The 15,106-nt window shown below is 47.5% G+C and overlaps 1 protein-coding gene across 4 annotated transcripts in view; it reads left to right on the top strand.

Moving 5' to 3' along the window:
* The window catches only part of SIPA1L2 (signal induced proliferation associated 1 like 2), a 219,921-nt gene that overhangs the window by 101,343 nt on the left and 103,472 nt on the right, over positions 1 to 15,106 (top strand). For all 4 annotated transcript variants that reach the window (XM_067711090.1, XM_067711089.1, XM_067711092.1 and 1 more), the window contains exon 2: positions 9,482 to 11,178. In XM_067711090.1, coding sequence (XP_067567191.1) covers positions 9,702 to 11,178 — 1,477 coding nt within the window. In that variant the 5' untranslated portion in view covers positions 9,482 to 9,701. The remainder of the gene's footprint in view (positions 1 to 9,481; positions 11,179 to 15,106) is intronic.

The raw sequence follows: 15,106 nt of genomic DNA on the forward strand, positions 1-15,106 counted from the left end.
GCACTCAGGCTCTGTTCTGGGGACATGGGGAAGTAGTGAAGGGTCTGGGGGTAATCTAGGCGAAATAGACAGTGTTCACGGCAGTCGAGACAGCAAGGTCTGCATGGATCTGAGAACATTCAGAAAGTCAAGTGGACTGGTCTCAGATTGCGCGTGGACTGTCTGTCAGGGGAGGGCGGGATGGGCCCCGGGTGCTGGGCTTGGGCGGCAGGGAGATGGGAACGCCGCTCCTGAGCTGGGCAGTGGGAGAGCAGGTGCCCAGGGCCTGGGCTGGAGGGCGTCCGCTGTCATAGCGCAGCGTGGCTGTGTGGCATGGGAGACACCTTTGGGCTCTGGGTAGATCTCAGAGTCGTCGGCGTGGAGATTCACGTGACCCTGCTAGAACTGCACAAGGAGGTAGGTGGAATTAAAAGCGAAGGCAGCCTAGAATAAGCCCCAAGGAGCACCAGCACTTAAAGAGCAGAGGACGAGCCTGCAAAGAAACCAAAAAGAGAGCATCGGGAATCCTCGTGTTCTGCGTGTGTCGCGATCGTATGTTGAGTCAGTGCTTTGGGGTGGTTTGGTTTGCAGCTATTTCAGTTTAGACGGATGGATGTAAGCTAACGCTGAGTGCCAACGAAGTGGCCCGCCCGACTCTAGGGGCCGCGGGGACACCAGTGAATAGGGGGCACCAGGAGGCGCTTCACTTAGAAGGTCACACAAGGGCTCCATCTAACAAACCTTTGCTTTGGCCCTTTTTTTCAGCTCGGATTATGATTCAGGATAATGTAGAGTCATAATACAGGGTTCCAGTGGAGACTGACTCCTTTAGACACTTTTTACTGGGGTCTCTGCTTTACTTGGATGAAAAAGTCCTTAACGACACCAAGGGCATCAGGTTTTTGGGGACATCACTTGAGAAATTCTTCCAAAGAGCAACATGGAGTGCTTTGAAAAATGGTCTAACACCAGCGTGAACATTCCACTCCCTGCAAAAAGAATTATTCTTCACAAGTCATACATTACCTCTATGTTATAAAACCTCAAGGAGATGAATTTTTCTCTCTTTTTTTAATATTCTCATGCTCCAAACATTTATCTTTGGTACCATCCCAATGTTTTTTTTTTTGTTTTTTGTTTTTTTTGCGGTGCGCGGGCCTCTCACTGCTGCGGCCTCTCCCGCTGCGGAGCACAGGCTCCAGACACGCAGGCTCAGCGGCCATGGCTCACGGGCCCAGCTGCTCCGTGGCATGTGGGATCTTCCCGGACTGGGGCACGAACCCGTGTCCCCTGCTTCGGCAGGCGGACTCCCAACCACTGCGCCACCAGGGAAGCCCCATCCCAATGTTTAATTCAAGATAAATGGCTAAGAACAAATTTTCATGTTCAGATCTACCAAAAACTTGGCAAAGTATGATTATTATGGACCATCTATATCCATTCGTGACCATTATTATTGAATAATAGCCCATTTGTCAAATTGTTTCTATCCTTGATGTTCATGGTCTACTATGGTAAGAAACTGAGCTACTGGATTGCTTTATAGGTCTTTAGTCATAACTTCATTGAATACCTGGCTGAATGGACCTGAACTTAGTGATGTTATGGGAAATGCACTTCAGGTGATGAGACCTTGTGCGCTGAGCACACCTCAGCTCTGTCGCCTTCCTGGCCACAGAGAGGATGAACCTGGGGAACGTTTGTGCCTCTTTTTATTCCCTGCTCAGTTATGCATGTTAGTATTTGAGCTGATGGAATATGCGTATGAAAAATAAATGTTTTTGTGGTAGTTATACTTTTATTATACATCTGTCATATAACTTTGACCATTTTTTCGCTTGAATGAGGCTCATAATTTGTGCATTTTGTGGTTTTCAATCCTTTTGCTACAGCTGCAGTCCTGGTAAGTGGCTCAACTGTAACTATAACATTGCTCTCGAAGACTCACTGATGTCTTATGGAAAACTTGGAACAACATTCTATTTAAACACACTTATGCTGAAATATCACATTTTCCCCGTTTCTGTTCTGTCCTTGAAAAATTATTACCAAGACCATTAGCATGAGAACAGATCAGTCCTTCCAGCTCTGCAATTCTTGAATTTCTCTGAGGGGTCTTTCCCTGCCTCTTCCAGCCCGTCCTCTCTCAAGGCTGCCCTGCCACCCGTGAGATCACACAGGTCCACATGTAGATTTTAAAGTGCCCACCGAGTGCTGGTGACAATTTTTGATTTTTTTTTTACCCCCTGGGGAGCGAGAGCTGTAGAATTTGATGAAATGTAGGAATACTTGGAAACTATTAGAGGGGGATGTCCTTGACATTACAGATGAACTGAAAGAAAGGGAGAACACTGTCTGGAAAAACAGGTTGGAGATCCCTTTTAATTGGTGATGATTCTAAGATGAACCCTGTGTCTTCTGTCCCAGCAGATGGTCAGTGTTCAGGTTTGGGGAGTTACCTGGAGAGGACCTATTCATGCTACTGAGGCCCTCACTGCAGGTTAGCATTCTGTTCTCTTTATAAAATCCTCAGGAAGAAATTCAGTGACTCTTCATTTTCTTTGATTAAGTTTTTTGTAGCCACACCAAGGTAGCAGTGTGAATCATTTATCCATGAAGTTAAGAAAGTAGTGCATTGAAGATACTCTGAAGTAGAATTAAGGCAGGAAGGAGCGGGTGGAATGGTGACCCCCATAATTGCAAGTATGAGGGTCCGCTTTATTTATTTATTTTTTTTTTGCGGTACGCGGGCCGGACGCGCAGACTCCGGACGCGCAGGCTCAGCGGCCATGGCTCACGGGCCCAGCCGCTCCGCTGCATGTGGGATCTTCCCGGACCGGGGCACGAACCCGTGTCCCCTGCATCGGCAGGCGGACTCTCAACCACTGCGCCACCAGGGAAGCCCTTAGGTCCGCTTTATTTTAATGCTTTCTTAATATTTCATGAAATAGCACTTTCGCTTTTCATGGGAAAATGCATGGCATTTCCGTTTGAGAGCTCTGCATTGGCCTGTTGAAAGCTATCCTAACCAGCGTTTTGCAATCTGTTGGAATGACGCAATGGTGTAAAATCAGAGGAAAGTCAGGAGCAGACTCACAGCTGTGCATTAAAAACGTGACGTGCGGGGCTCTTGGCTTCATACACCTTCCTCTCTAACTGGGACGTGAGGCCCAGGTACCCTCTCGACCAGGACCTCTGATTGCACGGTTTCCTCTTGCCATCCTGTTTTGGAGTGGTCCCACTCGCGGGCATACTTCCAGATCTCCAGGACGCTGCCACCGGCCACCTACAGCAAAATGGAGCTCTGCACCCCATCGGCTGCCCTGCCCGACTCAGGAGGGGACAGGATCGGTCACGCAGGCTTCGTCACGCGCTTCATGTTTGGGGACGGGCCTTTAGCCTGAGATGCTGCTGAGACGGTTAGAAGGAGAAGTACGGCATTCTTTCTTTCTGTACGGTTGGAAGACCTGTCTGCCATCACTGCATTTGGCTGGTACAGAAGTGGGGGTGGGGCGCTCTCCCTCAGAGTGGAGCGGTTGCTGAATGTAGGTTCAAGGTGGCCTGTCGCCGTGAGGATTGGGTATGAGCGTCCTGCAAAGCGCTAACAACTGGCCCTATTTCCATAATACTCACGTCTTTGCACAACGATTAAACTTCTGATTTGTAGTAGATTCTGTAACTACAAGAGCTTGCCATTTCGAGAGTAGACGTTTTATATGATGAAGGATTACTGCCTGCCGTATTTGTTTAGTAATCTGTTAATTCATTTAATAACATTTATGGACCATCAACCATGTACTGGAAACCGTGCGAGGCACTGCGGATCAAGTGGGGAACAAAACAGTCACAGCCCTGGGGCCTCGCAGAGAGCTGGAGAGAGAGAAACAGGCACACGTGGTAAGGTGTGGACGGGGTGTTTCCACGAGGAACTAGAGGACGCCACGGAGCAGGTGGAGGGGCACCTGGGGCGGGGGGTGGGTGGGTGGGATGAACAGGACGACGATGAAGGGTTGGCAGGTAATGCTGCGTTTAGAGGAAGCAGCTCAGACGGAGGCCTGGAGAGGGCGCAGCCTGAAGACGCTGAGGACGGCTGGGCCCCAGCGTGGAGGGAGGAGAGCAGATGCTTCCGACGGAGCCAGGGTGGTTGGGAAGAGGCTGGTGAGCCATAATGCGGGTTTTTATCTTGGGAAAGATGGCAAGTCTCAAAAGGTTGTCAGCAAAGGGTAACATGGAAGGACAGGGTCAGAAGAGGGTGCCTTCGTTAGGTGATGATAAGAGCTGAAAGAAATGGGTTGGCTTCTGTGTCCTCCGAGAAGTAAGCAGCTGCGGTCCCTGCTGAGATGCCGGGGCAGGAAGGTCTTTCAGTGGCTGCTGCGGGGAGCGGGGCAGGAGATGACAAGGACGGGACCAACCTGGATAATTGGCCCTTATTTCTCGGTCGTGTCACAGACTCACCAAACCCCTTCGAGACTTCGGGTAAAACGCGTTCTGTGCTTTGCAGATTGCATTTTCCCTGTTCTGTCGGGGTGCCCACCCGTAACTGTGTGTTCTGTGCTTTGTTTGGGGGCCAGTCACAGCCCCCTAATTTCTGCAGGCTGCTCTTTCGAGATGCTTCTCTGAAATGTCATCCTTTTCCTGTCCCTTCCATCATTTTGGGACCCATGGACATCAGTCAGCTGCACGGCTGCCTGCCTGCTCTTGACGTTCATGGTGGATTTGAACATAGAAGATGTATATATACCTGATGAGTATAAAGAATAATTTGGGGGACAGGGACAATATTTGCAGATGCTTCCTAGATTACAGCTTCATTGCATGCATGTACATGCTACTAAGAGTGCAAATCCCGGTCTTTTAGAAATTTCTCAACTGAATGCTTCATGGAAACAGGCAGAACGTTAGAACTTGGAGAAAAACTAAAGATAATGAGAGAAACAAAGGGATCTTATGTTCCAGATGCCTGTATGCAGGCATATTTGCCCCGGATCCCCACTTTTCATCTGTGGCCCTACAGGGCAAACAGGATTACTTACTGGTGTAGGGTGTCTCGTGTGCGCGCGTGCGTGTGTGTGCGCGCACGTGTGCCCTCACGCGTGTATGTGCCTGTCTCTGTCTCTCTCTCATCCACAGTCTGACCTCTAGGTTCTGGATTGTTCCAGAGGTCATTCCAGCTCATGCTTTAGATTTTCATTCCCTCCATTGTTTCCTTTCTGCATTTCTCTCTGTTCAGAGCCTGTACCATTCCTTCTTTTTCTGTTGTTGTTTTTACGTCTTTATTGGAGTATAATTGCTTTACAATGGTGTGTTAGTTTCTGCTCTATAACAAAGTGAATCAGTTATACATGTACATATGTTCCCGTATCTCTTCCCTCTTACGTCTCCCTCCCTCCCACCCTCCCTATCCCACCCCTCTTGACATCTGCTTTTCAAAGACATTGATTTCAGTTCTTCCCCATGAACCGTAATACTTTTTAAATTGGATGATGTTATTATTTCTAATTTATCTTCCTGAAAAAACAAATGCTATAATTGTTTTGAGGTGTTTTATTTTTATGACAGTGTTCAAATATATAAGTATTTTAGTAATATCTTTAAAAGGAAGGTGCCCTCTATCATTCTGTTGTTAGAGATTTATTTGAGGAGCTACAACAAGCTAGAAAATGTGTCTAGGAGTAAAAGGTGGCCGGAAGGGATTTGCAGGAGTTCTATTGCAACTGTAGATTGTTTATTAATCAGCTACTGTGTCAAGAATTTTTTGGCTTTGAACACTTTGAATTGTTAGTGGCACACCTAAAAGGTGTTAAAAGATATATAATTATGGAATTAGAGCAGGGATCTTGCCCAGAAGGCTCTGGTTTTGATTTGGACGCTGGTGCCAGAACTGTGGCTTTCCGTCCATTCATTCATTGACCAGGCAATCTGGGCAACACCGTGCACAGTAGCTGTGTTCGTCAAATTTCCTGTCTTTGATCTTTCACTGAATAGAAGCTGGGTCTCTTAGGACATTTAAAATTAGTCTGGAAAACACAGAAATCTAAGTCAAACTGAATAAACCAAAAAAGGTGATCAGTTGGCTCAAGCAGCTGGAAAATTCTGGAACTGGTTCCGGAGCCGCATCCTTAGGAGTCGTCATTTCTTTCGCTTGGCCCAGCTTCGTGCTGCTGTTTCCATTCTCAGTCACATTGGCAAGGTGAGCCCTCTGCCGCTTGGGCATTGCCAAGGGTCAGAGCACCAGTGTTGGGGTACTCTTCCTGCCTTGGCCCCTGGGCTCCTCCCTGGACCAGTCACTGTGGCCTGAAGATGCAGCACTTTCATTGGTCAAACCTGGGTCACATGTTACGGGTGGAGTTAGCTCCACATAACTAAAATGGTTTTAGTTAGAGGTATGGTACCCATCACCACATGAAAGAGGAATACATCTGAGACAGGAAAAACCAGTGGCCGTCTGATACAGCTAATGTTCTTATCGCATGCACAAAATTAAAAAATCATAACTGAAGGAATATTTTCAGAAGATTTCTTTGGCAAAGGGTCTGTGTGCTCTGAGTTTGCTACAGTTTTTGTGGTTTTTGGCAAGCCTAGTAGTAAAATTCAACACTAGTTCATCTATTTTTATTTGTTGCTATTATTCATTCATGTTTTAAAGTAATAATCCTTACTTTTTGACAGTTGTCGGTGTCTTCCATTTCTTTTTTTTTTTAAATAAATTTATTTATTTATTTATGGCTGCATTGGGTCTTCGTTGCTGTGCACGGGCTTTTCTCTAGTTGCAGCACGTGGGCTTCTCATTGCAGTGGCTTCTCTTGTTGTAGAGCACGGGCTCTAGGCACATGGGCTTCAGTAGCTGTGGCATGTGGGCTCAGTAGCTGTGGCTCACGGGCTCTAGAGCGCAGGGTCAGTAGTTGTGGCGCACAGGCTTAGTTGCTCCGTGGCACATGGGATCTTCCCGGACCAGGCCTTGAACCTGTGTCTCCTGCATTGGCAGGCGGATTCTTAACCACTGCGCCACCAGGGAAGCCCTTCCATTTCTATAATAGATCTATGGAATAAAGATTTTGTAGTTTTAATGCTGTCTGTTGCAAACAATGATGCTATTGTAAATGTAAACGGCTGTGAAAGCTTGGAAGACCAGTTTTCAGATATGAGTCCAAGCCCAGTGGCCTCTGATAACTTTATGGTTAGTTTTTCCAGAACAAGTCATTCAGTGTCTGTGTTGTCCACGTTAATCCTAGTTTTCAGGTTTCTGTGTTTTACACATTCCTGGCAGGTGGCTTGAACTCAGAGCATCCTTCTGGGGTGTGTGAGCGGGCTGCTGGTAAGCGGGGGTGCTGGTTTGCTGGTGGTGGAGTCGGGGAGGGGGACCAGAGTCTCACCTGTGCCCCGAGCCTTGAGCACCTTTCTGCTTTGACTGCCACGTGCTGTGGGAACGTTGGTATTTCAGTGTGTGCCACGACAGGGAAAAGGAAGAAAAGCAAGGCACAAACTACATTTTTAAATAGCGTTTGGTCTCATAAATGAGAGGATGAAGGGGCTTCAAAGCCGTGGTTAAGGTAGCTCTCTGCATTTTATGCATACATCGGTCATGTATTTAGTTAGGGATTGTTATATTTCTACTCTCTCTGGTGCTAATCACTCTGTTTAAATTTTCCATCCTTGGATGGGTTTGGGGAGTTTGTGTTTTGCCGGGAAATCTTAGTTGCTTCTGTGTTTCTAAGTTTGTTGCTGTGGAGTTGCTTGTGGTGTAATTCTTTTACACTTATATTTATTTCAATACCTCCTATATGGGTGGTCATTTCTCCTTTCTCCTTTCCAAACTTATGTAATATTATTCTCCCTTTCTTTCTTTCTTTCCCTTTTTCAGGTTTGGGAAGGAGTGTATCTGTTTTCTTATTCTTCAAAAAAAAAAAAAAATCCACCTTTTGGATTTGTCTCTTCTTTTATCCCCTACCCCCTGCCATTCCATCAATTCCAGCTTGTATCTTTCTGCATTCCTTCTTTCGCGGTTTCTTTCGGTACATTTTGTTGTTCTTTTGCTAATTCCTTGGGGTGGTGAGCACTTAGCTCCTGATTATATTTCTAGAAACGTCACAGTTCAGTGTTGGAACTGGGTACCTGGCAGGCCATGGTTCTTTCTTCGGTAACAAGGATACAGATCAGTATTAGATAATGAAAATGTGTATCAGGTTAATGCCTCTTGAGAACTCACGTAGCTCTGAACCAACCATGAAGCTTTTCTTACCCTTTCAAATTGTGTTGAGTGTTCTGTAAGCAGGAGACTCAATAGCATGTATAGGTTATGCAGAAGCCTACTACAGTGAATCCAATACCATTTCAACAGAGAGCTATTAGGCAAGAAGTTGTTTTCCTTCGTATCTCGGTCGTCATTTTGTTTCAGTTTCCGGGAAAGGATTTGATGATAACCTAAATTATTAGAGGAAATCACTATGATTCAGAATCATCTCTGGTTCTTTTCGATACAATACTTCTAAGTGAAATAGATAAGATGCCGTCAGCTCTGGTCTCTCTCTGAGAACTCTGGGCATATCCTGGCCTGCCGAGTGCACGGAAGCATCTGACTGCACCTTCCCTCTCTGTTTGCCACACCCTAAAACATCATTATTTCCTCAGTTATGACAGCCATGAGTTCGGGAAATAGTAATACCTGGAAAATATTTCTGTCTAATTAAAGATAGAACAAATGGAAAAATTATTTGTAATTAAAGAGGAGAGTTGGTGAAGTCAAGTTTCTGCCAGACACAAAGGTAAATTGTGTCTTAAATCTCTAAGCTTCCCTGCACATTTGTCAACTTGCTAGTGGCGTAATGAACTAGAAAGTTGTACTTGTTCAGACGCCAGATTCTTGAAGACTCCTTCTCACTGTCAGGGCATCTCTGTGAGTTCTTATTTGCTTGCAAGAGAGCATTCTGGAAACTCATTGTTAATGCCTTGTATTGACCTTGGTGCTGCTGGACATTTTGAGTTTAACTGGTTTGAAAGAAAGTTTAAGAATACTCAAACAATTCCATGACCATTGTGTTACTCTTACAACTAATTGAAATGTTGCTTGATTACCTGATTTAAGCCAGGTTACATCAATAGATAATGTTGATACTGAGATGAAGGGCATAGCTCCTGGCTTAGAGGAGCTTACAGTTAGCTGGTGGTGGAGACAGATCAGTACAGCAGCAGTAAGAGTATCAGGGAAAGTGCTGTGATTGGTGTAGGTGCAGATGCCATGGAAACATAGAGGAAGCGGTCCTTGCTCAGATGTGGGCTGAGCGTGGGAGGGGACTGCTCGATTGTGTGGTGTAAATTTTAAGCAGCCAGGTACAGTGAGTAGGCAGAGTGTTCCGGAGAGAAGGAGAGTGTGAACAGGGAACCATGAAACTTCACGACAGTTTACGGGGAATTGGAGAGAAGGGCAGATGAGAAACCACGTGGGGAATGTATTGAACTGGAGCTACAGTGATTGTTAATGGCTATTTTCTGTTTTTTAATTCAGGTAAAGGAACTGGCCAGATGTCTTAAGGGATGCTTTTGAAAAGGACAGAGGTGTTCAAAATTATTACAGCAACTGAGAAGCAAGTTGGTTTTGGAGGAACTGTACTCTGAGGATGTTTGCTTCTATACAAGTATAGAAGAAGCCTTTGTAAATAACAGTGTCATTGGATTTACATCAGTCTTTCCGGCGAGACTTGGAGCTTCCTGCGTCATCGGTAGACATGAGTGACCCCAGGCAGTCACAGGAAGAGCAGCAAAAGGTCGGCAGAGCCTCGTCGAAGTTCAAGGGTCCTCCCAGAATCATGCAGTCCGATGATTATTTTGCTCGAAAATTTAAAGCCATCAATGGCAACATGGGACCCACCCCTTCCTTAAATGCTTCCAGTTCCAATGAGAACGGTGGTCCGGCTAACGGTACCCCGGCCGTGCCCAAGATGGGTGTCAGAGCAAGGGTGTCTGAGTGGCCTCCTAAAAAGGACTGCTCCAAGGAGCTGACCTGCAAGGCCCTGTGGGAAAGCCGGTCACAGCCCAGCTACGAAAGTGTCACGTCCATTATGCACAACGGGCAGAACAACCAGAGTGACCGCCAGCAAGAGGAGCCGCTCGACCTCGACTTCGTGGAGGCGAAGTCTACCGTCGGAGACATCTTCGTTCACTCTCCGCAAAGAGGACTGCACCCCATAAGACAGAGGAGCAACAGTGATGTTACCATCAGTGACATCGACGCGGAAGACGTCCTAGACCAAAATGCAGTGAACCCCAATACCGGGGCCGCCCTGCACCGGGAGTACGGGAGCACGTCTTCCATCGACCGGCAGGGCCTGTCAGGGGAGAACTTCTTTGCTATGCTCCGAGGCTACCGGCTAGAGAACTACGACCACAGCGTGATGGCCCAGTTCGGGTTCCCCGAGTTTTTCCCCTGCGACCCTGCAATCTCCCCCAGCCTTCACGCCGCAGCACAGATTTCTAGAGGCGAATTCGTGCACATCTCAGGATTAGACTATATGGACAGTGCCCTCCTCCTGGGGAGAGACAGGGACAAGCCTTTCCAACGGAGGTTGAAGTCGGAGTCCATGGAGACGTCCCTCTTCCGCAAGCTGCGGACCGTGAAAAGTGAGCACGAGACGTTCAAGTTCGCCTCTGAGCTGGAGGACGGGCGTCTGGAGAGGGGCGTCCGCCCTTGGAACTGCCAGCGCTGCTTTGCACATTATGACGTCCAGAGCATCTTGTTTAATATCAACGAAGCCATGGCCACGAGGGCGAACGTGGGGAAGAGGAAAAACATCACCACCGGGGCCTCGGCAGCATCCCAGACCCAGATGCCCATGGGCCCGACGGGCAGCTGTGACTCCCCGCTGGGGAGCAAAGAGGACCTCAACTCCAAAGAGAACCTGGACACGGACGACGGGGATGGGAAGAGCAACGACCTGGTCCTCAGCTGTCCCTACTTTCGGAATGAGACAGGCGGGGAGGGCGACCGGAGGATCGCGCTGTCCAGGGCCAACTCGTCCTCCTTCAGTTCCGGGGAAGGCTGCTCCTTCGAGGCCTCCCTCAGCTCTCACTGCACCAACGCGGGCGTCTCGGTCCTGGAGGTGCCCAGGGAGAACCAGCCAATCCACAGGGAGAAGGTCAGGCGCTACGTCATCGAGCACATCGACCTGGGGGCCTATTACTACCGCAGGTTCTTCTACGGCAAAGGTAAGGGGCCCTGTGTGTCCCGGGGCCGCTTCCCTGGGGCCCCTTGTGGTACGCGGCTTTGGGTCGGAGCCTGTCCGAGGCCGTTGTCCGCTGGGTTGGAGCTTGTTCTGTGTCACAGAGCCTCCACTGCTGCCGGACTGATCCCTTCTTTATTTATTTTTTATTTTTTTAATTTTTTGGGCCACGCCGTGCAGCACGCAGGATCTTAGTTCCCCAACCAGGGATGGAACCCGTGCCCCCTGCGGTGGAAGCGCGGAGTCCTGGCCTCTGGACCACCAGGGAGGTCCCAGATCCCTTCTTTAGAAATCCCCAGTTCCCTGCCTTTGCTGATCCCTAGTCCCTGATGTGGAAACGTCTGCTCTTTCCTTCTCTCTGCCCACGTGTGAGTGTCACAGATGTCGGACTCCACTTAGGTTTACCCCTTTTTGGAAGTCTTCGCTGATGAACTCCATTGCTCTTTCATTGCTCTGAATAATCTTACACTGGGTACAGTTCTGGTTCTAGTTCTTTTCCCTCTCGTTTTTTCTGTACTTTTCTCCTACACCTTTGCTTCATCTTTTTAATTGTATGTCTTCACAGCTCCTTCTGCCTTGTTGTACATAGTGGAAGTGTTAAGTGAATCTTTGTGGAAAGAATGTATGAATGTATAAATTAGTAGGATAGACAGATTTAGTCTTCTTGCAGTTTTACACATAGGCTTAAAGGTTCAGATACAGATATTTCCTTGGTATTGTTATTTCAGAAATTCTTCAAGTGCGCGTAGAATAAATGATGTTTATTTTATTTGTACGCTTAGCCTCGAAGGATGCATCCCTCAGAAGTCATGTAGTTGAATCCTCAGCCTTTCAATGTGTCGTTAGTCATGCCAGGGACATGAGACGCCACTCTGTCTTACAGGCCCACAGAGAAACGTGTACCACGCGCACGTCAGTAACACGCCAAACAGAACACCCAGGGACTCTCGCCCTGTCTTCTTAGTGGGTATGACTTGCTTCCTTCTAGGACAGCATACTCTTTGGGGCTTAGTTTTCTGTTTGCGGTTTCACCTGCCACCCCCCTCCATTCCCAGGTGTCACCTCTTAGAGCACGAAGGAGGCAGAGGTGGCCCAGTCAGTCTCGGGGGGCCTCTCCTCCTTCTGTGCCTTCTGCTGTGGATAAATTCCAGCTGACTGTACTTAGAATTCATTTTAGTATTGGTTTCTGTCTTCAGAATGCTTGCCTGCAACCTTTGACTCCAGCTGTTTCTTTTTGGGGTTGGTCGGGCTGTAGCTCTAACCTCAGGAGGTCACTCCATCCACCTCAGTCCCTGGAGCCTTCTTAGTGCTTTTTCCCCTGGACTACAAGCTGGACCAAGTGCAATTATTAAATTAATCATCCCCCCCCTTTTGCATCATTCCAGATTTAACCAGTCATCCATAATCATAATATTATGAAATCATATTAATCAATGGAATGAATAGAACGTTGATAAGCGACGTAGCTAAATAAGCAGGCGTTTGAATTGCGACTGGTCACGTAGCTTGAGTTGTCTCTCTGGTCTTCTACGGACGACATGATGGGACTGAAATAACTTTGTCAACATCTTGAGTGCCTGGCTGTGTCCCCAACGCTCCCGTCTCAGCCCTGGCTGCTGGTGGGAGTCAGCATCACCCATTGTGATGTTACTGCCTTCCAGCCAGTGAACGCACAGAATCTCGGGTCTTCTATTTAATCTGTGCCGGAAATAACGCAGGACTGTTCATCCAGGGGCAGAGGATTATAAACTCTGCTCACGGATGCTCTCGAGGTGGAACTTAGTTATTTTTGGAAAGGGAGACCATGGAGAAATAGGCTTCCTGCTTAAGAGATTTTTTAATCGACTGAAGCCATGGCTGTCAATGCTAGCAATAAAATAGCCTGTTGGGATTGTTGTGCCCCGAAATCCTTAGGCGCGATGAGTCATCCTGGCTGAGTTTTGTAAGTGGTTTGCGATTCACCCTGTAAAATACCAGAATGTAAAAATTGTATGTGTGTGTGTATCTGTATACATGTGTATTTATGCAAATGCTTCGTGCCAGCATCTCATTTGTTGTACTCCTTTGCATAGCTTAGTGTGTTAAGTCTACACAGTGTATGTGGAATAAAGGACTGATGTTTTCTGGGCCCAGGCAGGGCTGCCGCCCTCTGATCCATTTAATGTCCTTAAGGTCTGTTCCACGAGATAGTTTTAGGTTGCTAGATTCTCTTAATTCTCTTGACTGGTTTTCGTAGTTTTTCTCCTGAACTCTGTCACTTCCTGATAATTGTAAAGAGTTGTCTGTGAGTGGTTTATTTCCTCCACTTTTCCTGATCTGCTACCGAGGATTTCCCAGGGCTTTAGAAATGACACCATCAAACTTGGTAGATTTTGAATGTGCAATAAAACATAAATAAGAAAAACCTGAGAGTAGATGCCCTGTGGTGAGTTGTAAGTGGGTGTAGACGTGTGGTTTGACAGTTCCGGGGTGCTGGGCGCACTCTGGGTCTGTGAATGAGGCAGACAGCCAAATTCTAGACTCCTGCGCTAAGCCTGCACGATGAAGGTGCGGGACAGCCGGCCCCGGGGTCCTTTGTCTTGTGTGCTGCAGTTCTGTGCTGGGCACGGTGACTGTTGTGTGGCTAATGGGACTCGGGGCCAGGACAGAGCAGGAGGAGATAGAATCAGACCCAGCCCAGCCCCGCCACTCTGCGCTCTCTCCCTGCAGCCCAGGACTATGCCTGCTTCCTCCTATATTTAGCGATTCCGCTCTTCCCCCGTGGGCCTGTGTGGCTTCAGACTGCAATTGGCTACAATGGAAGCTGCTGCTGCTTTTGCTGGTCTCTCTGTAGAGCCATTAAGGACTAAAGGCAGAGGCAGCAGCCCGGATTCCCAGCGGCCAGGTGGCCGAGGCCTCCTCCGTGTGGGACTGGAGCCCAGCTCTTTCCCAGGGATCACAAAAGCATGTGTCTGCCAGATAAAGTGTGATGATTAAATTAATGATTTCCCCCCCATTTTTCACGCCAGCTTCAACCGCTGGAGTTCATATCTGCCAACACATCACGAGTTGCAGGGACAGCATTGTGTTTAAAAACAGAGGCCCTGCACAGACTGTCACAGAGCATTTTTGCAGATTTTTTTCTTTCCCTTTTTCTCTTTTCCCTTCACTCAGTTCTTCTCTTGGAAGCAGGCTTTCAAGGAATCTTTTGATACTTTCCAGAATGCCTTTTCTTTTCCTCCATTCTTCATTGTTCTGTGTGAAACTTCATTTTCAAAAGAATGACATGGCTCCCGATCGCTGGGAAAGGTTTAAAAGACCCAGCTCTCTGAATCTCTTTCTCTCTTTCTTTCCCTTCTTTCAAGTGATGATGCCCTACATCGATTGTCATAGGTAAACTTTTCAGCTTTAATAAGGTGGTTGACTCTTTTTTTTTAAAATTTCATTTTATTTATTTTTTTATACAGCAGGTTCTTATTAGTCATCAGTTTTATACACATCAGTGTATGTATACATGTCGATCCCAGTCGCCCAGTTCATCACACTGGTTGACTCTTTATTGGGTAGTTAACGTGAAAGGCTGTCCTTATGTTGAGGTGTATTCCTGTGACACATAGTCTTTGAACGGCTTTGAATAACTTCGCAAAGGGATTTATGGAGGGGAGTGGCCTGCCACGGTGCCCTGTGGGCAGCATTGCTTGTCTGGGCAAATAAATCCCTCTGTAGCTTTCACTGAAACGGCTTTTTAAAAGAGCCGGATTGTAGCAAGCTTAGTGAATGCTCTCGAATGTCCCTTCCTTTCGCTGGCGATGACCCTGGTGCTGTGTGCCAGGCCGCTCTGTCCCTCGTGGAACTCTAGTGAAACTGCGCTTCCCTCCTGGGAGCTAGGGCCCCCTAGATGGGGATTCCACCTGTGGTCTTGGTTTGAATTGCCT

This window comes from Pseudorca crassidens, chromosome 16 (genome assembly GCF_039906515.1).
Source record: "Pseudorca crassidens isolate mPseCra1 chromosome 16, mPseCra1.hap1, whole genome shotgun sequence".
Lineage (NCBI taxonomy): Eukaryota > Metazoa > Chordata > Mammalia > Artiodactyla > Delphinidae > Pseudorca > Pseudorca crassidens.